At 39.0% G+C, this 24026-nt stretch overlaps 1 protein-coding gene across 5 annotated transcripts in view; it reads left to right on the top strand.

The window, feature by feature from the left end:
* The window catches only part of KLHL32 (kelch-like family member 32), a 90237-nt gene that overhangs the window by 44716 nt on the left and 21495 nt on the right, over nt 1-24026 (top strand). For 4 of the 5 annotated variants that reach the window (XM_010006314.1, XM_010006313.1, XM_010006312.1 and 1 more), the window contains one exon: nt 4673-4888. The exons of the other annotated variant lie outside the window; for it this stretch is intronic. In XM_010006314.1, coding sequence (XP_010004616.1) covers nt 4673-4888 — 216 coding nt within the window. The remainder of the gene's footprint in view (nt 1-4672; nt 4889-24026) is intronic. 5 annotated transcript variants of the gene reach the window in all.

Here is a 24026-nt window from a genome sequence, read left to right as displayed (position 1 = left end):
CAGAATAAAGTAAATATTGTTTGATCTCTGTAGTGTGCTCCCAGACTGCAGATTTGCACAGCAGGGTCTTGATAATCTGAATAAATTGTATTTCCCCAAGGAGTTTATCTTTCAAATAAGGTCATAAAGAAATGCATTCTTTCCCCTTAGTTCTCCTTGTGCTTTTTCTGCTATTTATAACACAGAGCAGAGGAATTGAAGTATATTGTAGTCTGCTGTGTACTTGGTTATGATTAACTCTAATTTATCAATCTGTTACTTACATCCTTTTCTGTGGCTTCTGCAAGGCAATTATTCTTTAAAGTACAAATGAATAAAGATGGATTTGGCAGTAATTTAAAGACAATGTTTATATCTATTATTCCTGTTTGACAATTTATCATACCTCTATATTAAAATCCACCTCTGTATTAAAACATGGACAATGTCACATCAATTATTTTGGATATTTAATATTGTTGTCTTTCATATTATGTTTGTTGGGAAAACCGATTTTCTTTTACGAGGGTTTTAAATGTCAGCTCATTGTTAAATTGATTTGGCATCTGAAGTTTGATACTACTGAACCAGAAGACCAGTAGTGTAGAACTGTGGATTCCCTTACTTCAGAGAGGAAGGAAGTGCAGTATGCAGAATGCATAGGATCAAAGATTGTGTGTTGCTTTAGAAGTAGACACCGATAAATAATAATTCAGATACATTTAAATAAAGAATTTGGCCGATTTATTAAATAGGTTTAAGTTTACTGTGGGATTTTAGAGTGATTTCAGCTGTTAGTTGTAAGATCTGTATATATAATCTTTTACATATTTTCATAGCCTGGATATGTTTCAGCAATATAACAGACATCACATTAGAAGAGATAGGATCACTACCTTTCCCTAATTCTCTTCAGTTCTTAGTGACAGTTTGGCTTGTGTTCATATTTCATCCTTCAGTTCAGAAAAGATAAGTGGCATATATTTAAAAGTTTATAAAAACAAGATTAAAAGTTTCAGTAATTTACATAAGCCTGTTTTATATTGCATGTTTTTAAAGAACATATACTGTGATACATTACTGGAAGAAAGTTGCATCCAACTTTTAAATTTTGCAGCTGCTCTTTTAACACAATATAATAAAATCTGTGGAAAATCAGAGACTGCCAGAACTCTCATTCATGACCACACCTAAATTTAATTTCGTAGTAACCTATTTAATTTTTAGTAAGCTATTTAATTTTTAACAAAGTTTTGAATTAGATTAAGAATTTAGTTTTCAGATCTAGTCAAACCAGAGTTGACAGTGATTGCTTTGATACTTCCTGCTGGTTTTTTCAAAACTAGAGGGTAAGGTGCATTTTTTTTTTTTTGCAATTTTTGTACTGCATTTTAGTCTGATGGTTCTGAAAGTCTTACCTTATATGAAGAGCTGGGTTATCTTATCTGTGATATACATCTTGCAATCTCAGTGTGACATTTTTGCCCTCTAGTATCATCACAGGGACAATAATGCATAGTACTCTATAATTTTGATTTGAATATTGATATGACAGCCTGATAATTTTAATTTGTAAAAGCTAATGCACTATTTGCTGCTTTGGCTATGAAATATAAACCTGTAGATCACCTCTAACCTTACAAAAAGAGAAACTAATGTTTCTGATTACAGGCCAGGACCGATGTTAACAAAATATATCTGCAATATTCACCAAATAGTAAAATGGAAGTCCAGCAGATCACTAGCACATTACATGAGGCAAATAATCAAATATCTTCTGAAGTTTGCCAATGAAAATAAGTAAATGAATCAACCCCCATAATAAATAAATAAACAGACACATAAATAAATAAGCATCTGAAATAAGTGAACCCATACTAATAAAAAAAAATTGTCAATACACAACTGGTGAGAGTTTATTTATCCAGACATAAGTGTATTTGGCCTCTTTAACTGCATGACAGGTTTCATGAAAAAGAACTTCAATCGGTGTTGATTTGAGGGGATAAGGCAGGTTGGGGGATCATAAAAAATACCAAACTGAAAATGAAGGCTTAACCATGTCTTTCTCTGAAAATCTGAAGATATTTTAAGGGAGAATTGTATTTGTGTGTCTGTTTCTCTCTAATGAGGAAATGTTTTATTATGGTAGCTCCAGCGTTACCCTCTTTTGAAGTCCACCAGTAGCCATCTGTCCTTCTTCAGTGTCACTCAGTGGGGTTTGATTGGGCCTGTATTTAAGTTGGGCTGTTGATCCTCAAATCACAAAGCTTGATTATTTGTTTATTTTAATCCTCCCCAGTTATAGCTGTTGACTACAAAAGAGCTCAATAAATGTACACTGAGCTCTTCTGAATTTCTTTTTGGATGTTTGGCATTCATTCAATCAGGGAGTTCTTTGAAAAGGTTGACTTCCAAATCAGGGAAAATCCCTGAATCACAGACTTGCTGGAGTCGGACAGGACCTCTAGAGATCATCTGGTCCGACTCTCCCACTGAAGTAGGATAACCTAGAGCACTTTACACAGGACTGTGTCCAGGCGGGTTTTGAATATCTCTAGAGATGGAGACTCTGCAACCCGCCTGGGCAGCCTGTTCCAGTGCTCTGTCACCCTCACTGTAAAGGAGTTTTTCCTCGTATTTTAATGGAACTTCCTATGTTCCAACTTGTACCCGTTGCTCCTTGTTCTGACACTGGGAAGTACTGAGAAGAGCCGGCCTCCATCTTCCTTGCACCCACCCTTTAGATACTTATATACATTGGTAAGGTCTCCCCTCAGCCTTCTCTTCTCCAGGCTAAAGAGTCACAGCTCTCTCAGCCTTTCCTCATAATGAACCAATAAACCATAGCTATTGATTCTCAAAAGCTGTGATTTTGATTTTACTCCTATGCATTGTTGCCACCATTGCATAGCCATCACACCAAGTGGTGGGGTGAGGTACTATATGTAATATCTGCAGATACTAAATCATTGACCAAGCACATAGATCAGATACTTCTAATGTAAGATCAATTTCTTTCTCTTTCATTCTGCAATGGGAGGATTTGTCCTTGCCTTCTACATATTTGTGTGAAGAGGAGCTGACACTAGTGTATCTGTGGCTTTTGAGATGATGGCTCTTAGTGCTTGTTCTGACAATGTAAAGAACTTTTCTTTATTCTTCCAAGAAAACAATGGGAAGCTCCTATGCACCAGTTGAAGTAGATAATTAATCAGATTTATCTTTAATGTACAAGCCTGCCAGGGGAGATGCACCATTCAGACTGGGGGATGGAGGATGTATCAAGCAGGAGCCTCCACAGGCATTTGATTCAGTTTCTTCCAGTACTGACTCCTCTTAGCAGGTGAAAAAAATTCTTTCTCCACTCTCCATTGCATATGCATAAACAGCTCCACAGTCATTGGGACAGCCACCCAATTCACACGTTCAAGATGTAGTCCATAAAACATTCCAAAAAACCCCCTCTTCGCACTTTCCCATCTTCCCTGTTGCTCTGCTCTATCTGCCAGCCGAGCAGCTCATTTGACATTTACAAGATTTCTTGTCAGTTTCATTTGGTGCTGCCATTCCATCCAGCAGAGCAGTGAAAGTGAAATTGACTTAATTTAGTCTGTTTCTCTTTCTTGCTCTAGTCCCTATGTTAACTAACCAGCAAAGTGAAACTGACAAGGCTTCTTGTCATTTTCACACATGGAGCTGGTCAAGGAGAAGGCAGCTGATAGGGAGCAGTGCAGTAAATTGGGAGATGAAAAGCAGGATTGCAGAGGGGAGAGGAAGGGAGCTGTGAGCATACAGCAAGAACAGAGGAAACAGCTAAACATGCTTATTTCCCAGGCATCCTGGCTGCTTTTCTCTAATAAGGATGAATTCTTGGCCTCTCCCCTGAAAAGTGCACTGTCTAGAGCAGCAGTAGTTGGCTGTCCAGGTGCTCATTTACAAGGGATGCCAAGCTGGAAAGACTAGCCTGTAAATATAGATTATCGTTACCAGGATGGAAAAAACCCCAACTTTCTGCACTGAGTCAGTGTAGCTTTTGTTTCTGCAGATTTCCTGCTGCTGGAAGGAGGGAGAGAGAGAATATGAGGCCAACATTCACTATAGGTCGATGTCAGTTGTTAGAAAAAGAGGGTCTGTTTGTTCATTGAAGATAAATTTATTCATAATAAAATGTAGCTCAGCACGTTGTATTTTGTGAGTTTTCATGGAACTAAAAGTTGTACTACACAGGTGCTCTAGCTCAATCAAAACCATAAATAATGAACAAACTATTGCTTTATAATAAACCATTGTAGTCAACAAGTGGATTAAAAAAATGTATTTGTTAACTCCTGTGTGCTCTTGTGATACAGTGTAAATCATGCTGGTTTATTATTTTATGTACTAAACCATATTTCTTACAGATGCTCTGTGCATATGTAAATGTGATATAAATTAGTACTATCATATGTATTTGCATATTCTCTCGTAACTTTTACACATTTTGAATGAGGCTGTGTTAATTAATTTCAAATTACAAGTACCTTCCTTCTCCATATTTCCAAAAGAACAACCCTTTTTTCATTATCTGAAAAAAAAAAAGAAAAGAAAAAGAAAAAGACTATGGGTTTTTTTGTTCTCTGTTTTGTTTGGGGTTTATTATTATTATTATTCTTTTTTTCTGAGACTTTTTTTGTTTGCTTCACCCATTTAGGAATTAAATAGTTTTAATTACTTGGACCTGTATAAGCTTGCGGACCTCTTCAACCTCACTTTGTTGGAGACTGCAGTGGTTGACTTCTTAGTAAAACATCTCTCTGAGCTATTGAAGAGCCATCCTGAAGAAGTTCTGGCACTCCCATACTGTCTCCTTCGAGAGGTATTTAAAAGTGATAGACTCACTTCACTCAGTGAAGAACAAATCTGGCAGGTAAGGAGATTGGTGAACAAGCAGAATGTGTGATGCTCTGTAAACCATAGCAGTAATCTGTTGTTTGGAAACCCTGGAGCAATCTCGAGGGAGAATGAGCACTTGAGTAAAAACTGTGAATAACAACTGAGGGAAGTTTTAAAATGAAATTCAAAAAATGTTGTGTTGTGTTAATGCAATTAGTTTGTTTGAAAGAAACATTTGCCTTATTGCTTATGTTACTCAGATCTGGCTGGAGATTTTCTTCCATATCCAACCTTGGTGGTGGGAAGAGGTGGCCCATACATGCAACTCAATTGTCATTGCCTCTGGTGGGGCTACTGCTGCAAGTCTGGCAGCAAACCTGCTTTGCCTCACTTCAGGCAAACCTAGCTGTGTAACTTCAGTAGTAATTTTAAAAGTTTAGGCCACCACAGCTGACTTTGCCTGAAGCAAGTTAGCAAATCATCCCACAGGCTGCTCTGCCTGAAGAGTGGAAGCATCAGTGGAAGGTTTGTGGCAGAAAACTGGAGGTGGTGATAATTTCTTTTGAAAAAACTGGCTCTAGGAGGCAACCAGGTTGCTAGCCATAGAATATTAACAAGATAAAAGCATTATGTTGTGACCATTAGTGTGAAGGCAGGTGGGTTGGGAAACCTAATATGAAAAAACCCCAAATATGTAGCCTGTAAAGAGAAACACAAAACTAAAACAAAATCCATTCTTGAATTGTACAATACAGTACAAGGAAAATTCTGTAATACTGGTTACCCAGACACTTCTTTTATTTACCTTTTTGCTGTCATGTTTTATAGAAAGAAAGTATTTCAGGGTATTTCACGGTAGAATGTAACTTCCTAAAAAGAAAGCACAGGCTTCTTTCAAGCAAGTGGGTTATCTTGGTCTGACAGAGAAGACTTGAGTGTCAGAAGGTTGATTTATATTTCAGTCCTGGTTATTTTTCTACTTATGTTTTGGATTATTCTAAGCAAATAATGTCATCTGTATGCCATTGTTCTCTCGAAGTGTAAAATGTGTGTTCATCTGTGGGGTACTTCCATGTTCTGTAGGTGAATAACATCATGCAGGAACAAAATATTTATTCATAAAAAATAGAAATGTCTAGTTAAGTTCCTCAAACTGCAAAACCAGTATGCAGATAGAACTTAATCCTTTAGTCTGATGCTGGTATATTTGTTTCTGAAACTGTGAGGCTTTAGATAATGGAGTATTTTACAAATATTCTATTTTCTACAAATATTAACGTAAAGTTAAACTATTGCTTGTCCTAATCTCTGGAGGATGTCAGTACAACAGAATCTGCAACACACTGCCCATGATGATGGTTTGGTTTGGTTTTTTTAGGCATGATATTCTGAAGTACTGTCCGACATTCTCTCTATCAGAAAAAGTTTTGAAGTACAAGTTCATATATGAGGTATCTCTGACTGACCAATGGGATTTTGTCATAATTTCTCTAGGGTTAGTGAAATCTCCTAGGTACATACTTGGGTAAATACTTTAGCTAGAAAAGTTGCTACACAAAGAGCCACCCAAGTGTTATTTAATGCCAGCTCAGTAACAAACAAGCATATATAGGGTCATATGCCCTATGCAACCTACTGAAAGTTTGGGAAGTGAGAGTTCCCAAATCTTGTGTCGTTGTCCTGTCCGACAGGAGGAACTCAGAAGTACTTGTCTTATTTATGTGTACTCCAGTCAGTGGGCACTTCATGAGGCAAATAGGACAAAGCTTCTGTTTCTGTTGCAGGGTCATACCGAGGAGAGATACTTATAGGTAATATGCTGCTTTTTGAGTGACAACAAACTCCACACTGTCCATTTAAGTGTTATCATAATTGCCTCTCTAAAGGTTACTAATGCTGTTCTGAAGAATTTTTTTAACTAGTTTTCTGCTGCAGGCAAAACATGGATGTATCTTTTTAATTTAGTCTGTACAACCAGGAATAAATATATATTTATCAATATTCCAGGTCCCCAGAATTAGTTAAAAGACACGCATAAATTTTTACCAATTTAGGCATTCAGAAGGTAATAAGAAACTGTTTTTTTTCTTTATCTTAGTAAGTAATTCTCTCATAGTCAACCCAATAGAAGAAAATCAAATCAGACCAGCTGTATTGCCTCAAGTGTAGTTAAGTTCATCATTTTTGCTAAGGTTATAGTGGTAATGCAATATACCATGGAAGAATCTAATATTCAGCCCAGGGTAAAGATTGGGTATGCCAGAGGATTAGTGTCAGGGTGCTTTATAGAAGTGAAACTTGATGGACAGGCTGGAGACAGATCTACAGAATCTCATTAAATTGCTGAATTGTTCATTACTGAGCACTCTCACTGTAATAAAGTGCTCATTGACTTTGACAAATCCCCATCCCATGTCTTAAGGAAGAACAGCAAAGAAAGGGGTTTTGGGGAAACTGGAGGAAATTGGCACAAAGTGGGGCAGATAATAGAAAAGCTGGTGGGTGATGCTACTGTTTGATTTGCCTGTCATACCTGTGACTAGGGTGGCCTCCTGTGCACACATGTGTATGTATGTTATGCAGATAGGAATTTAGTGTGTCCCCAGGGCACCTTTACTAGTAGGGCTCCCCTGAAGCCTTAAGCTAAAATTAAAGCTTCCCTCAGAGAATCTCTGGAAAGGGTGCCACTGTCTGCAGAACACAGTTATGTTCACTACTTTGAATTCCCAATGTCCACTGGATGATGCCATCCTAAGGCACAGAAAGATTAGTGCAGTTATTCTAGTGCATTGTGGTGCAGACCCAGAGTGATGCAGGATTGTGGTTGAAGCTGAAGGGACTGCAGCTCATATCTGGCACTTTTTGGATTTTTGTTAGACTGTCAATTCAAGGTTGCCCAATTTTAGCAAATATGGTGAATAGAACCTTGAACAAACCAAATTTGAGAAAGTTGAACAGTAATATTGATGTTAGTATACTAAGATTGGGACTAATATAGAGTATAACAGTAATTCCTGTTGATTCTTTCAGAAACAAAACTGTGACCCCCAAACCAGGATAAAGTGGACAAAGTACTTTATTCCTCTTTCTATGTCTTAAAATCTTATGAAGCTCTTTGACCTAATTTAGGTGTCTTTTTCATAGAATCATAGAATGGTTTGGGTTAGAAGGGACCTTCAAGATCATCTAGATCCAACCCCCCTGCATGGGCAGGGACGCCTCCCACTAGATCAGGTTGCTCAGAGCCCCATCCAACCTGCCCTTGAACGCTTCTAGGGATGGGGCTTCCACAGCTTCTCTGGGCAATCTGTTCCAGTGTCTTACCACCCTCACACTGAAGAATTTCCTCTTGATGTCTAATTTAACTCTTCCCCTTTTCAGGTTTTAATCCATTACACCTTGTCTTCTCGGTACACCCCCTAGTAAAAAGTCCCTCCCCAGCTTTCCTTTGGCCCCTTCATGTACTGGAAGGTGCTACAAGGTCTCCTCGGAACATTCTCTTCTCCAGGCTGAAAAACCCCAATTCTCTCAGCCTGTCTTTGTAGAAGAGGTGCTCCAGCCCTCATCTTCATGACCCACCTCTGGACTCGCTCCTGGAGCTCCATGTCCTTCGTGTGTTGGGGGCTCCTGAATTGGACACAGTACTCCAAGTGGAGTCTGATGAGAGCAGAGTAAAGAGGGAGAATCACCTCCCTTAACCTGCTGGCCACACTTCTTTTGGTGCAGCCCAGGACACAGCTGGCTTTCTGGGCTTGCAAGTGCACGTTGCTTGCTCATGTTGGGCTTCTTGTCCACCATGATCCCCAAGTCCTCCTCCTCAAAGCTGTTTTCTGTCCATTTTCCACCCAACTTCTGTTTGTGCATGGGATTGCCCCCACCTAGGTGTAGGACCTTGCACTTGGCCTTATTGAACTTCATGCTATTTTCACAAGCCCCCACCTCTCAAGCTCGTAAGGGTCCCTCTGGATGGCATCCCCTCCCTCCAGCATGTCAACCTCACCACACAATTTGGTGTCATCAGCAAACTTGCTGAGGGTGCACTTAATGCCACTGTCCATGTTGCTAAACAAAGATGTTGGGGAACACCACTAATCACTAGTCTCCATCTGGACATCGAGCCATTGATCACCAATCTTTGAGAGTGACCATCCGTCCAGTTCCTTACCCAACAAGTGGTCCATCCATTTAATCCATACTGTTCCAGTTTTGATACCAGATTGTCATGTGAGACAGTATCAAAAGCTTTGCACAGATCCAGGTAGATTACGTCAGTTGCTCTTCCTTTGTCCACTGATGCCATGACCTAACTGTAAAAGGCCACCAAATTAGGCAGGATTTGGCCTTAGTGAAGTCATGTTGTCTGTCACAAATCAAACCTTTGTTGTCCATGTGCCTTAGCAGAGCCTTCAGAAGGATCTGCTCCATGATCTTGCCAGGCAAAGAGCTGAGACTGACTGGCCTGTAGTTCTCTGGGTCTTCCTTTTTTCCCTTCTTGAAAACAGGGGTTATATTTCCCCTTTTCCAGTCAGTGGGAACTTTGCCAGGCTGCCAAGACTTTTCAGATATGATGCATAGAGGCTTTGAAAGCTTTGTCAGTGAAGACAGTAGGCAAGGAATATAATTATGTATTTCTGAAAACAACAAAAAGAAAGTCCACCAGAAAACATCAGTAGGCTGTGAAATTGAAGCAATTTACTAGCCTCCATTATAAGGGTTGTTTTTTTTTTTAGCTGGCCTAGCCAGTAACAATGGTTATTAGGTGAGATAGAAGTTGTTTTCATATCCATTTTTTCCATATTCCTAGCATGTGAGATTATGAAATAACTATTTTGTATGTATGGAATGTATGACTTTTCAGCTGCGTTAAAACGTGAGTAAATGTAAAGCGGTGACATGGAAGAAAGAATTAAATAAACAAATGAAGAAACCCAAGGAAGAATCCTGAAGAAGTAGAAGGAAAAAAACTAAATCCTTCAGTATTCTTCCCCTTCATCATTAGCTGTGCAACATGCTTCTTTTTCACAGGAAATGGTCATGATGAGGACATAAATGTCTATTTTATCATGGAGTGAAAAGTGAATTTTTTCATAATTGGCCATTACTAGAAGGGTTCATTGGCTCTACTTTAAGGAAGCAGATGAATTCTTTCCCTTGATAATTGAAAAGCTAACCAACCCTGTGTGACAGAACGTGTTCTCAGAGAATTCAAACAACAGAGGGCTTGTTGGAACCTTAGCAAGTAGAAAGCAAGACAAAGATTTCTTATTAACTGATGTTAGCCTTAGTTGTAGTACAGTTAGGCCCTATCATGTTTGTTATTAAAAACTTCTTTGTCATGAGGCTTAAATGTTATTTCCAGGATCATATTAATAGGTACAGATAAAAATATAGAATCATACGGGTTAAGAGGGACCTCTGAAGATCATCAAGTCCAACCCTCCTGCTGCAGCAGGAACACAGGAACGTGTCCAGATGGGTCTTGAAAGTCTCCAGAGAAGGAGACTCCACAACCTCTCTGGGCAGCCTGTTCCAGGGCTCTGTCGCCCTCACAGTAAAGAAGTTTTTTCTCATGTTGAGGTGGAACTTCCTGTGTTGTCACTTGGTGCTGTTTCCCCTCGTCCTATCACAGGGCATCACTGAATAGAGACTGGCCCAATCTTGACATCCACCCTTCAGATATTTATAGACATTAATAAGGTCCCTCTTTGTCTTCTCAAGACTAAACAGCCCCAGGTCTCTCAGCCTTTTCTCATAGGACAGGTGTTCCAGTCCTTCAATCACCCTTGTAGTCTTTGTTGGACTCTTTCCAACATATCCCTGTCCCTCTTGAACTGAGGAGCCCAAAACTGGACACAACACTCCAGATCTGTTCTTACGAGGGCAGAGTAGAGGGGGAGGAGAACCTCCCTTGACCTGCTGACCACACTGTTCTTAGTGCATCCCAAGATATCATTTGCCTTCATGGCCACAAGGGCACATTGCTGTCCCATGAATAACTTGTTGTGTGGGGTGACCTCATTAATGTTTACAAATACATTAAGGGCAAGTGTCTGGAGGACAGAGCCAGGCTTTTTCCAGTGATGTCCAGTGATAGGACAAGGGGCAGTGGGTGCAAACTGGAACATAGGAGGTTCCACCTGAACATCAGAAAAAAACTTCTTTGCTGTGAGAGTGACAGAGCCCTGGGACAGGCTGCCCAGAGAGGTTGTGGAGTCTCCTTTGCTGGGGACATTAAAAACCTGCCTGGACACGTTCCTGTGTGATGTGCTCTGGGTGATCCTGCTCTGGCAGAGGGGTTGGACTAGATGGTCTTTCGAGGTCCCTTCCAACCCCTAAGATTCCGTGATTCTGTCTCCCAGCAGTACATTGGTCAAATGGTACCATATTTAATACTGCACTTTATCCAAGACAACTTGAATTACATTTGGCAAAAATATTAACATGGAATCGGTACAGATTAGTTTCTTCCTTCTCTGCTACTGGTTAAGTGGGTTGTTAGAGGATATATATTTTAGTATTTGCCTTCTGGAGATATGATTAGGAGCTTTTTCTTGATTTTTTTGCAATGCAGCTCAGTTTCTCAGTAATCAACTGACAAGCAATCCAGGAAAAAATGGGCAGATTAAAACTGTATGAGTAGGTTTTTTTTCAGCCAGAAAGCATGCAACTATGTTGCATCTTTTCCAGGGCTAGGCTCCCAGGGCCTTCCAGCCCTGTTAACGTCCTTGCATGCAACTTGTCAACTTCTGTTCACGAAGTAGATGCTCCATGCAGAAAATACAGGACTAGTTATTCCTTTTGTTACTGTCGTGATGGCAAAATCAGTCTTTGGTCTCTGTACTGGAGAAGTGTGTTTGCATGAATAGATAGAAAAATAAGACAGGAAGACTACAGTGGTAGAGGTCAATATCAGTTGTTAAGCATCTACTTTATGAAAGTTATAAATATATAAATACAATTTTCTTATTACAGTCCTCTTAATCCTTTTCCAAGGGAGAGTAAAATGTCCTGTTTTCAACTGCCTTTTCTTACACTTGAGCTCTGTTTTGCATCTCCTGGCAGCATTTGTGGAGGGCCCAGAAATGTTCTCCAGCAGGAGTCCCAGAGTTCAGCTCTATAGGGAATGGTGTAGTGTACACCTCATAGCAGGCTGTTACTATGGAACAGTTCTGGTGAAGAGAAGGTCACAGTCATCTTCCAGACATCTCCAGTGATGCCCACATTTTCTTATGCAGAACAGCAGTTTCTAAAGTGTGTTGTGATGTTCCAGTACAAGCTTGTCATTCTTTCAGTGCAGTACTTGATTTTTTATTTTTTTTCTGTCAATCTTTTGAGTCTAAGAACAGTTTTTAATATGGAGAGAGCAAAATTCATGCTTCTCAGGAGTATAGATATGTTTTGATGGAACATGGACTAAGTGCCTAGCTAAATGTGAGCTGAAGTTTTACTGCAAAACAAGTAATGACATCAAATATTGAGTGAAGGAAAGCATCTTGGTAATCAATGTTGTGTTTAAACAGTATATTAGCCTTCCACTATTCAAGAAATAAGCATAAGTGCTCTCTTGGGCAAAAAGTTACATCATGTCTGGTGGTCTAATGCTCATCCCTCGTGAGTATTTAGCCTAAGTAGAAAACCACCACACTAAAATGTATCTGTCAGCCTCTTATCAAGAGAGGCATAGGAGATAAAAAGGAGTTTGATGGATATCAAGGTGGAGTGAATTGGTGAGGCTATATGGGAAAACTCGTGTATTGCCCATGTGTGTTCTGCTGGGTTTTCACCCCCTTTTTTAGTGTCTTTTTCATAAATAGTCCATGTAAAAGTGCCCTTGAATCCCAGTATCCACTGTACTGGGTCTGTGATGGTTGCACTGTGTAACATGACTAGCAAACAAGAATCAAAATAGTTACCCTCAAATAAAAATAGCGTGAAAACATAAGCTGTGATCTAATATATGGTTCCTTTTCCTGAGGCTAATCCTCATAATCACAGGTATCTCACCTGAATACTTTGTAGAGTAGGGATGATGGTTGGTCTTGGTGATCCCAAGGGTCTTTTCCAACCTGAATAGTTCAATGATTCTATGAATGCATTTGTGTGCAATGGTAATATTCTATATATATGGTCTCTCCATACTATTTGTGTGAGATTCATTTTTATAAACATAGGAATGTGCAGAATATTTCGTAGGATATTCACGATACATAGGCCAAGGTGGCAGTTGTGGCACAAGATCTGCAAGGAGATCAGTGTCCTCTGGAGCTGGAGCCTGGGCAGGATATGTGCAGGCTCCCATGGATCGTGGCAGTGGCTGTTGGCAGCTGAGTCTCACACTCTGCTCATGTGCTCAGGTCACGCACATTTTTCCCGATGTAATTTCTGCATCATTTATAATAGTAATGGCAGTTTGGCTTACAGTGAAAATGAATTCTGCCCCTCTTGGCACTGGCCCCTGTCTTTATGAAACACCTTCCCCATTTGTCTGCCATAGCTTAAATCTCATGGACACTTTATCTTGTCCTTTACAGCAAGAGTTTATGAACTTTATAAATGTTTTTCTTCTGAACTTTTGAAAGTTTTCACCTATTATTTCTTGAGAGTTAGCTAATCTTGTTACTGTTATTTACCAAGTATAGCAATATAGAAAAGGATTTTCTATATTAAAACTAGCTATATTAAATTTCTATATTAAAACAAGAGCAACTGTGTGCTCTTCTAATATTCTTTCTTAATATGTGTCAGTTCCAATCAGAAAACTTGATTATTTTACTGCTGTTGCTGTGAGTAACAGAGGAATTACTGGAGGGCATTACTTTTGCCTCAGTGTCCTGCAGCAGCATTGCCTCACTTATTGCAGATTGACTTCAAACTGCATAGAGCATCACAGCAGTATTTAGGAAGGCTGCTGTGCCAACAGCTCTTGAATTTAGGTCATTTCTTCAGCTAAGCAGAGGGTGTGTGTCTTGACTTGGAAAGCCAAAAAGAGAACACCAAGGTGTGCCCACAGCAAAACCACTTCTATGAAACTGCATTCTGCATTTAAATTGGTCTGTTATGGTGGGGGCTGTGTTGGCTGTTATGCTCTTTGTGGCTGTGATCTATTGGCGATTAACTGAAGCATAATTGTATTAATACACAGGTGTATGGTTACACAAAAGAAAGCTGCTTAGGCCATAGTGTTGTGATGGACACAACTGGAAATACACATTACCTTCATTTGTAAGATAAATTACAGAACAATGTGAATCAAGTCTAAACCCACAGATACCACAAGTGATTTAATGAGGCAGTCTGTTGTTACTGCCTTAGTTAATGTCTTCCATTTAGAGACACAAGTGTAACTAATCCACACTTTCAAAATCCCAGTAAAGCTGTTTTTGATGGGTTTGTAAAAAATGATAGAAAATTAGAAGCTCTTTTGAGAATTCTCAGCTCCATATTTCAAAAAGTTTTCCTTTGGGAGCTGGCAGAAGCATTAATTGTATTTGTAACTATGGGGCCAATGAAGATGGAGAAAGAAAATTGAATTCCAGGTTGTATAAAACCATACAGATTGTCTTTAACATGTTAGAATCCAAGCTTTGGACTTCAGTGCTTCCACTTGTACCTAAACTGTGTCAAGTTAGATGAAGTAAATTTGCACCCATATGTCTAGACCTACTTATAAGTGGGTGCAGTTCAGCATGACTGCTGAGATCTGACCACCTGTTGTCTCTTGCTATCACTTCTGCTCCAGGATCAGGACACTAGTGGCTCTAGGAAGGTGAGGAGGCAAGGAGATGGAAAAGCAGTGGCCCTCCTGCACGTCCTTGCTTAATCCAAGAGGGACTTCCTTGACAGCTTCCAGATGTGTGAGTGAGGTGTGGAACTGGGGCTTTCGTTGCCTTACAACAAAAGGTTCCTTATACTCCTTTGATCACCTTGGAATCCCTTGTGCCAGGGAGAAATGGAAGAAATTACAACAAATACATTTGTCAGAAAGTTCTTAAGAAGCCTCACTGTGAAGTGGCTTCCAAGCTAGAGGTCTATGTGGGATAGTAATGACAGATGGAAAGATCACAGTCTCTGAAGTGAGAATCTGTGCTGAAAAGCTTTCAAACTGCTCCTCAAGGGTGGAGCCTATTTCAGCATTCTTGTGAAACCACGTAGGTCTGAATTTTATGAAGTTCCCCTTTTAGCAGTTGCAGTTGTTTCAGTTTGCTTCAGATGTGATTTAGTTTGTTTAAATAATACATTTACTTTTTTTTTTTTTCATCTTGTGTTAGGGAGGCTCTGGCATTCCCAATTCATAAGATACGTTTGGCATCTGAGATGCATTCAGAAATGTAGCTCTAAGTGTCTTAAGTCACTTTTAAATGAAATAATATTCTTAGGAAAATAAGTCAATTTTGAAAAAATTAACTCATCACTTAATATGAGTCCTGCATAAGTCTGAGGCCTATCATGCAGGGGTTTAGTTGAAATCAATAAAATTGACATCACTAAGAAGATATGATTTGATTAAAAGTGAAACTATTCTGTTCTCAAGAAAGCCAAGTGAGCTTCTGCTTGTGTGCTTGCTTGTTCTTTTTGTATTTAAAAAATGAATGGGTGAAAATAACTCCATTGTGGAAAATAAGCCAAAAGAAATACTGACTCCTAAAATACGTGTGTATGTTTCTTGTCATGCTGTCCTCTGAGGCACATTTGTCACTGGATTTGAGAAGGTAAATTGCCTGCTGGCAGGAGAAGACCTAAATGTTCCCACGGTTAATGTTAGTGGGCCTGTCCATGTTAAAATGAGGTCACACTTTGCAGTTGAAGATTCAAGTTTGCTAATATGTTACGTGGACTTTAGTGGCTAATGTTCAATAGCTGCCAGGGTAAAGTGGCTGAGAGAGAGTGGGGAACACGAAGACAGCTTTTATCTGTGAGACCTAGAAGGGTTAGGTGACACTGCCCTTGTCAGAGGTTCATGAAAATAATGAAGCAGAACAAACTGTAAATGAAGTTCTTGTAGTGAAGGTGCTGGTGGTATCACTCATTTAAAACAATAACAACAACAACCAAAATCACTAAATAAACCATCTGCTGATTTCACTTGGGAAAATTGACCTTGGCAATTTTGTAGTAACATGGCGTGTTGAGAGCATGCACGTATATATGTATATAGGAGAATATGTACTTTGATGTATGTTTTTGCGTGTGACTTAAGATATTAACAACATAAAGTCCTGTGTAGCTTTTGTTGTCAAAATTATTATAGAAAATTATACGTTTTTCTGTGATTCTTTGGATTTGCCTATTAAATCTGCAGAAAATTATACCCGAACAATAGAGAAGAAAGGAATAGGAATCTTTCTACATTCAAGAGCCATTTAGGCTAATTTTCACAAAGCTGAATTGCATTTTTACAGGATTTTGTTGATTTTGTGCCTATTTCATTTTCTAACAATTTTTACTGATGAAGGCTTGCAGATTCGTGTCTCCATAGACAGCCACTATCCTTCTAAAATACATTTCAGGGGAAAAACAACAAGAGAAGAAGGGCAATAAAAACTATGTGTATTGGATGTTGAAAGATTGTAATTTCCACTTATAATCATGTACCAGCAACTTACTTTAATGCTAAATGTGGCTATGTGTGTCAGCCTGAATGTTCCCTCTAATAATAAAAATGAGCAATTCTAAATTTTGAAATGATTGGCTGCTGGGGATGAGGTTTTCTTCTTCCACCTCCCATGCACTCTATCCTCATCCTGGTTGAGAAAAGAAAAATGCTATCCTAAACTTTGATCTCCTTAACCTGAAATAAAATTACAGTTAAGAGCCCTAGCTAGACGGCTGTATTTATGAAGAGATAAGCTTCTGTTCATTGCAACTTCAGAAGAACTTAATGGGTAAAGCATGTAGCAATGTCAGTTTTACCTTTGTAACAAATGGTGGAAGGTCCAAACTTGGGCATTTTGTGATGCATTAGAAAAGGGATGGCAGGAAGTTGTTTAATGTCTTCCTTCCATTAGATACAGTTGTGACAGAGAGGCAGGTAGATCTATTAGGGTCTGTCGATTTTAGTATGAAGCTTTCATGTAGGAATGGTGAGTGGGAGGCTTGCTTGTCATTTCCTAATTTGCTTTATGGCTGGACTTGTTTGAAAGGAAAAAGTGAAGTTCTGTTTCCAATTGTCAGTTTTGGGGTTTGGTTTCATTGCTTTGCTTTGCTCTGGATAAGTTGTAACCCTCTACACCCCATTCTGGTGATCTTGTTTAAAGAAAATTTACTTTGATTGCAGAAGTAAGTAGAGCCTTTCCAGTGTGATCAGTCCCAGCTCCTTTATTTTATTTGTGTACACTTCCAGGTGTGATAGGCATTATAGCACACAGGAAAACTGAGCAGTTGTTAGCAGTGGGGTAGCTGTTGTGATAGGGACTCCACACTAGCTCACACAGGTTTTCAACAGACAATTGTACATATGATCTCTCACTGCTGCAGTTGCAAAGGGCCTTGCTCATTCCTTCCATCATAGCAGAAGAATGAGGTAGGTGCAAAATGCATTTATAGATCTGCCTTTGCAGAGAAGCTCCAAATTATTGTAAAGGAAACCACTCCTTAGTTTGAGGACTAGATTGCACAAGAACATGCTTCTCTTGAAGCACACTGTGGGATAGTTTTATCTTTGCTCTTCCAAGAGGGTTAAGGAGGAATGCAGTGGTTTTTATTGTCTTTACGGAGATGCACTTTTCAGCTGGAAAAATATCTGAAATTGTTTTGTCCGATAATATTTAGGGATCCATCTTGTCCTCAGTTTCAGATACCTGTACCTCACCAAGGTTTCATTCTGTGGCATGAAGCACAAAAAACTTCACAGGACTTCAGTAGTGGGGTAAAGAGACTCAGTGTTGGACAGGTTGAGGGGACAGAGATTTGGCTTGTGTATGAGCTGCACCATTGCTGTCTTCTGTTATATCACTTAATTTTTCTCTCTCTTAGTTCTCATGTTGGAAAAATAGTTGAAATGCACACTTCTCTCAGAGAAGCTCAAATTTGACTGCTTATAAATTGCTTTGAGATACTTGGAAGGAAAGTGCTATATAATTTTGAAGTTCAGATTCCCCAGAAGGTGTAAAATGGCAAACTTCCATGAGCTGTGATAATTTACAACAGCTGAGAGTTTACCTTCTGTCCCTACCTTACTTTGCTTTGAGCTTGAGTAGATTAAAAGTTCAGTTTTTCCATTATAGCAGTTCTTTGCTTTAATATAATATGATTCATTACCATATATAATGTTGCATATTAATGTAGTTCAACTAGCCTTTTTAAAGCTGGTTTTTGATCATAGTTATTTTATTGCAAGTCCAAAAAGCTGAAATATTTTTACTGAGTCAATGTCTTCTAGGTAGGCTTCTGTCTAGTCTAATTTCCAGTAAATACAAGAAATGGTAAAATAAATGCATTGGATAAGCTGTATAATTTTTCTATGTGTTTCATAAAAAGCACGTAAATAATGAAACTAACACTTTCTCTCACAACCTTTTGATAGCATAATGACCTTTCTAGGAAGGCCAGTGTCGTGTAGCACCAGGGAAGAGGGAAGCTCATGGTAAAGCATTGGACTGAGAATGCAGGGGGCTGTACTTGGTGGAGAGTTTGTTTTTTGGATGAAGAATTCCTCCCTTCCTCACAAAGATATTGTGCAGAAAGATGTATTAAAACATTCTGAGATGGAGATATTAATCAAGCTGTTTAATTATGACTAAGAAATCTGCCTAAGTCATGTTATGTAGGTTATGTATCCTTCCTTATACCTGTTGAGGACTGGGTAGGACCATGTTGTTGTCTAGCAGCTCTGTGAGGAAATCAGGCAACTGGTGATTGATGCTTTACAGCTTTTTTTAAGAAGACAGATCTTATCAGCACTTGAAAAAAAAAGAGAAAAATTCTTAATACATTGTGATTCACTTTAACAGCATTAATTTTGATAAATGTTTGCTATTAATACAGCCGCATGATGTACCTCTAATCACAGTGCCATATCATGAGAAGCATCATTTGTGCTGCTGGACAGATTTGGCCAGCAATTCTGCTTGCTGTGTGTTATTCCATGCTGAAAGATCAAAGTTAAATTTCTGACTCTTGGAAAATGGCTCACAGACTGCAGGCTGGTGTTCTGAAAGCTGCAAGTCGTCGTCTTGATGTCACACAGATCCCAAGCCAGCAGAGCTCCAACTGAGAGGTACAGCATTTTCTATTTAGCAGACCAAGAGCTTCCTAAAGGAGTACTCCAGACAAATCTACTGCAGCTTTTGCAGAGACTGATAAAAGGCCAGTGGGACCTACACTAACAAGTGCTTTCACCCTCCAGATCTATCAAATCTTGTTTTTTTCTAATGTTCCTCTCAGGTCATGTGTTTCTTGAAGTCATAACTCATTAATATTTGGCTTCCCTCTCTACTGTTCCATCCCTCAGTCCTCCAAACCCTGTCTATCTAAGAAGCTGTGGGTCTGTGACTGGATGGCAGTGGTTATGATTGGGTCTGGAAGGATGCACATTTTGTCTTCCCTGCCAACTGTGCTCTTAGACTCCAGTTTGGGAATACCCTTAGCTGCTCCTTTTGTACACAAAGCCAGTGCCACTGCTGAGGGAAGATTCTAGGAATAGTGTGGAGACGGCTGGGTGGGAGCTGGGGACAGATAGAATGACAGTATCTTTGAATATGTGGTGTGATCCTTGTGGTGGGGGCACTGTGAATGTGATGGGAAAAGGTGAATGTGAGACTTCACTATTTGTATAGAGAGAAGAATGTTTGATTCTGAGCCTTCCTGAACAAAGCATGTGATGGCAGATTCCCAAACTGTTAGTTACCTTCTCCATTGGCATGTTAGGAATGTTTTGGGGTAATTTCCAAGAGTTCACTAAATCCATATGTATATTATAGACAGTGTCTTTCTACTTGGAAAAGGTTAGACATTTTAATATTTGAAACAGGAGGAAAGTTGGACCTTTGCTGCCAACTGAGTGGAAGCACTGGGGAAAAATACTTGCCAAATCACTGGCAGACTGGGCAGCTTTTGTCATGCTTCCTTTGTCTATGGCCTGGAGCTCACAGATCTTCCTTAATTGCACCAGGTTGGAGACTTCATGTTATCTGGGGGTAGTAAGACTTTCCTCAATAAAAAAAGAAAAAGCACCAGAGAGACTGGTCCTGTCAACCTCCTTACATCAACAGAAGGCTTCAATAAATTAAAGAGAAAACAGGAACAAGTGAAAATGGCATCCTCTGTGTCAGCAAGCATGTGCAAGCCTGCTCACAACTTCTTCAGCTCAGGGCACTTGTGTGTTTTTTCACTTAGATGAATGTTCTGCTTACAGCCCCAAACTTCTAAGGAATTAAAACTTCCATTCTGTAGTGTGAGGAAAAGGTACAGGTTCTTTGTTTTAAGAAGTAAAATTTCTTAAAAGCCTTTGGTGTTTGGATAACTCTTCTCTATCCACTCCCCCTTCAAGCAAATATTAATCTTTGCTTCTAAGCTGCTTTTTTGTTTTGTTGTGCTGGCTTGAATGGTACAGATTTTGTGATGCTCGACAGACTAGAGAACATCTGCTGATGACCAGGATCACAAAACAAAAGATCTACCACTCATCACTTGAAATTCTTGCTTCTGTCACAGGTACAAAGAGGTTCTCTTAATTTACCCCACCTACCTTGCAGCACACGTATGAGGATAGGAGTGTGTGAGGCTGGGAGAGGAATCGAATTGTAGCCAAGGAGGTGCAGGAAACTCGCATCTTCTTTTCTTCCAAATTTTGCCAAAGCAGCCACCAGGTTTTTTAATTTTTTTTTAAATTTATTTTATTTATATTTTTTTAGTTTTAATATGTGAAGCACTCTGATTCTGTGCCACTGAGTAGGGTAAGAAACACCTAGTGAGGTTGATTAATTTTTCATCCCTTAGAACGTGGGAATGAACAATCCACCAGAAGACTAAATACTGATGCTGTCACTGGCACGATAATTGGTCTCTGCTTTCATCTCCAAACAATCCCTTGCTTGGATTCCATTATTCATTCTAAGAGGAAAAGGGTTATTAATGCTGTGTTCTTTAATTTTTTTTCATGTTCGTGTGTGAGAGAGAGAACGGGAGAGCAATAACACAATAAATATATTGGCTAAGGGAAAACATTTGCAAGAGATCCTTGCCCATTTTTTTTAATCTTCTCTTATCATGAAGAATGTGAGCTGTGATAAATTGTTCTGCTAATCAAACAGCACTGAAAGGTTAGGTCATTGGAAGTCTTTAGTCATTTTGTGCTTTTCAAGAGTGAATTTGTTAAAATTATGCTGAATACCCACTTAAAGCCTGGGCTGAAAACCCTACCTGTGTTTTATAACTCTGCACTGTCAGAACTCATAATAAGTCAAACATTCTTTCAGAGGTACTCATAAGGGAGAAAAAACCCTGTAAATTTAAGAGTAATTTCAGATTGTAAATGAAAAAGAGAGGCACGACTGTTCATTTGCACCAATCATGCCTTCCTTTCATCTGCTCTGATTAGGCCTGGTGCGGTTTCATCAAACTACTCCATCACTGAGCTGTCACTCCAGTCGTCTGTTGATTGAAAACAATCAGGGCTCTGATGGCACAATTATTCTGACCCTTTAACTAGAGGCTGCTGTGATAATGAAAGGTTGATTATGATAGTTTGTGCCTCTTTCAGTTTGCCAAGAAGGTTAATTTGGGCATCAGACGGATGTTTAATGGGCGCTTGCTGGCTACACTGAGGTAAATGAGAACGTGCAGTCTTCGATATTGCACGGATATAGTTTGGCTGTCAATCATTGTCATTTTGAGTTTGTGCCTCACACTCTGGAAATCACATTTTATTTTTTCCTTGGGATTTAATTTATTCTGTGCCCTGAGGAAGTTCTTTCACTCTGTGACCTTCACAGTAGCTTTCTCTGTCTTTTTTCCCTTCCCTCAAATGGAGCCCAAAGGCATAATACATCTAGAGGAACATTTTTCTTTCATTTTTCATGTGAGGAAAAAAAAAAAAGGAAATTTGAAAAATCTCTGTTTATCAGCTCACCCCAAACAGAGCAAATGTTTTAATTCTGATTGTAAGAACAGAATGTGCAAATGAAAATGTGCCTGCTTGGTAACGCAGTGCCACAGGGGGGGCTGCTTACATAGGCACATGTTTGTAAAACTGACAAACAGGTAATTTTTAAAAAGTCTCCATGTAAAGAAGGTGGGGGACAGCACAGTTTCATTTTTACAAGCATATGCCTCAGCCTGATGCCTTGCAAATATAGTCTAAGTCACCGTACGACAACTTTTTGAGTTGGAAAATCTCTCTTCAGGGTTCAGGTGCAAAAGGCATTTCATTGCTGATTCGGAGATTATTAATATTTACTGTGTTCAGATTCAGAGAATCCTATGCATAATTTTGTAGTTGTTTGGCTCAAGGTGCAAAAGAAATGCAAATACCTCATAATTTTGATTGTTCTACATGCAGCTCATTAGAGTCTTATTTTAGTGCACATTTCTAATTTAAAATAAAAAGAAGAAAAATAATATCTATCTTTAAGGTTCTCTGGCATTTATGCTTGATCCACTTAATGTCCATGCTGCCCACAACTGTAAAGTAATACCTGATTGATCCAATTGCAAAGCTAGTCTGGAGGCTTTGCTGCATGGCTACTTACTAACTTCTAAAAATATTTATGTATAACTTGTGGCATTTGAAAAATTATGTATGTATGGTTTGGTTGTTGTTTTTTTTCTAGCAACAGTTCTTCACCTGTAAGTTTTTCTTTTTAGTGGGTGATAGAGACCAATGTAGTTCACCTTACTGAAATAAAATATTTACATGAATATCCTAAACTCTCTGGGTTTTGTCCTTCATAGTTTCTGGAGAGACAGAAAGACTAAGACCCTTTAGAGATCCAAATTCATATTTAAAAAGTGGAAGTTGCTCTATAGCCTTAAGTGGACTTCATTTCAGAGCTTTAGTAAATGTCCTGTTTTATCCATGGATTCTGCTCCTGGATTTGAGATTTGAAGAGCCAGGGTGGTGCTGAAGATAACCAACTGAGACAGATAGTGATTTTGAGGCAAGAGGTTCTAGTCTGGAATGACTGAGACTTGGTGAGTAGGGTAAACTTCAAGGAGAGGCCAAACTGTGTGCAAATTTGTAGCCAAACTATACATTACTTGGGTTCTCAAACACTGAACTGGTAAACTCTAAGTTTTCCTTAGTAAAAAATAAGTTTTTCCTCAGTGCCTTAAAGTGATTGCTATAGTACCTGTATTGCTTTCATGACTCTTTTTGCCTTATCAGTCAGTAGGAGCAGATCTATAGCACTGTCTAATATGCTAATATACAAAGACTTTAATTTTTTTCTGGTGGCCTGGCATTTTTGCTCAAGTTAAGCAACAGAAGGGTTGCTTGGGTGAGATTTGTGTTTAAAGAAGAGATTAGTAATTCTTTTTCTTTCCCTGATATATATCATAATCAGATTGTCAAGCAGAAATCTGATAATTTGTGTTGAATATATCTGATATCACTCCAAGAAAAGACCTCCTTCCCTCCACTTTTCCATATTTAAAATTATCCTTTCTCATTTTGTTCACTGTATTACTGTGCTTAAGATTTCCATTTGTACTAATAAGATAGTATGAATTGTTTCAAAACCTTATGAAATTTAACGTTTCCTTTTATTTATTGTTGCTAAAAAAGCCAAACCTCTAAAAACCTCATTTTTTCTGCCACTGTCACTTTTTGGCTTCATCTCAGTTATTAGAGACCTTAGTAGTTCTAAACTAGCATAATTCATTTGCAGTCTTTGTGACTACAACATGAGTCCATCAACTAAAGCTCAGACCAAGATGACTTTAATGGATGCTTACGTGTGGGTTTTCTCTCTTGGAGTTCTGTGAACATCAACTTTCTTTCCCTGACACCGACTTGGTGACTTAAAAGTAGTTTCCAAGTGAACCTGGGTCTAAGGAGTATGTCAGACTTTTGCACTCATGAAGTAGCTTGGCTGTTCTGGTTAGCAAGCTTGCTGTGATGTCAAGTGAAGGTCTGGCACATTTCCCAGCAGATTGGAGTGAGAAGGATTGCAGGGATGCTGAACGGGCAGGGCACAGGCATGCAGGGCTATCATGGTTCCTGGAATAGCAAAAGA

This window comes from Chaetura pelagica, unplaced genomic scaffold (genome assembly GCF_000747805.2).
Source record: "Chaetura pelagica isolate M959 unplaced genomic scaffold, ChaPel_1.0 scaffold399, whole genome shotgun sequence".
NCBI lineage: Eukaryota > Metazoa > Chordata > Aves > Apodiformes > Apodidae > Chaetura > Chaetura pelagica.
The sequence above is the reverse complement of the archived record's forward strand: the minus strand, read 5'-3'. Positions and strand labels throughout refer to the sequence as shown.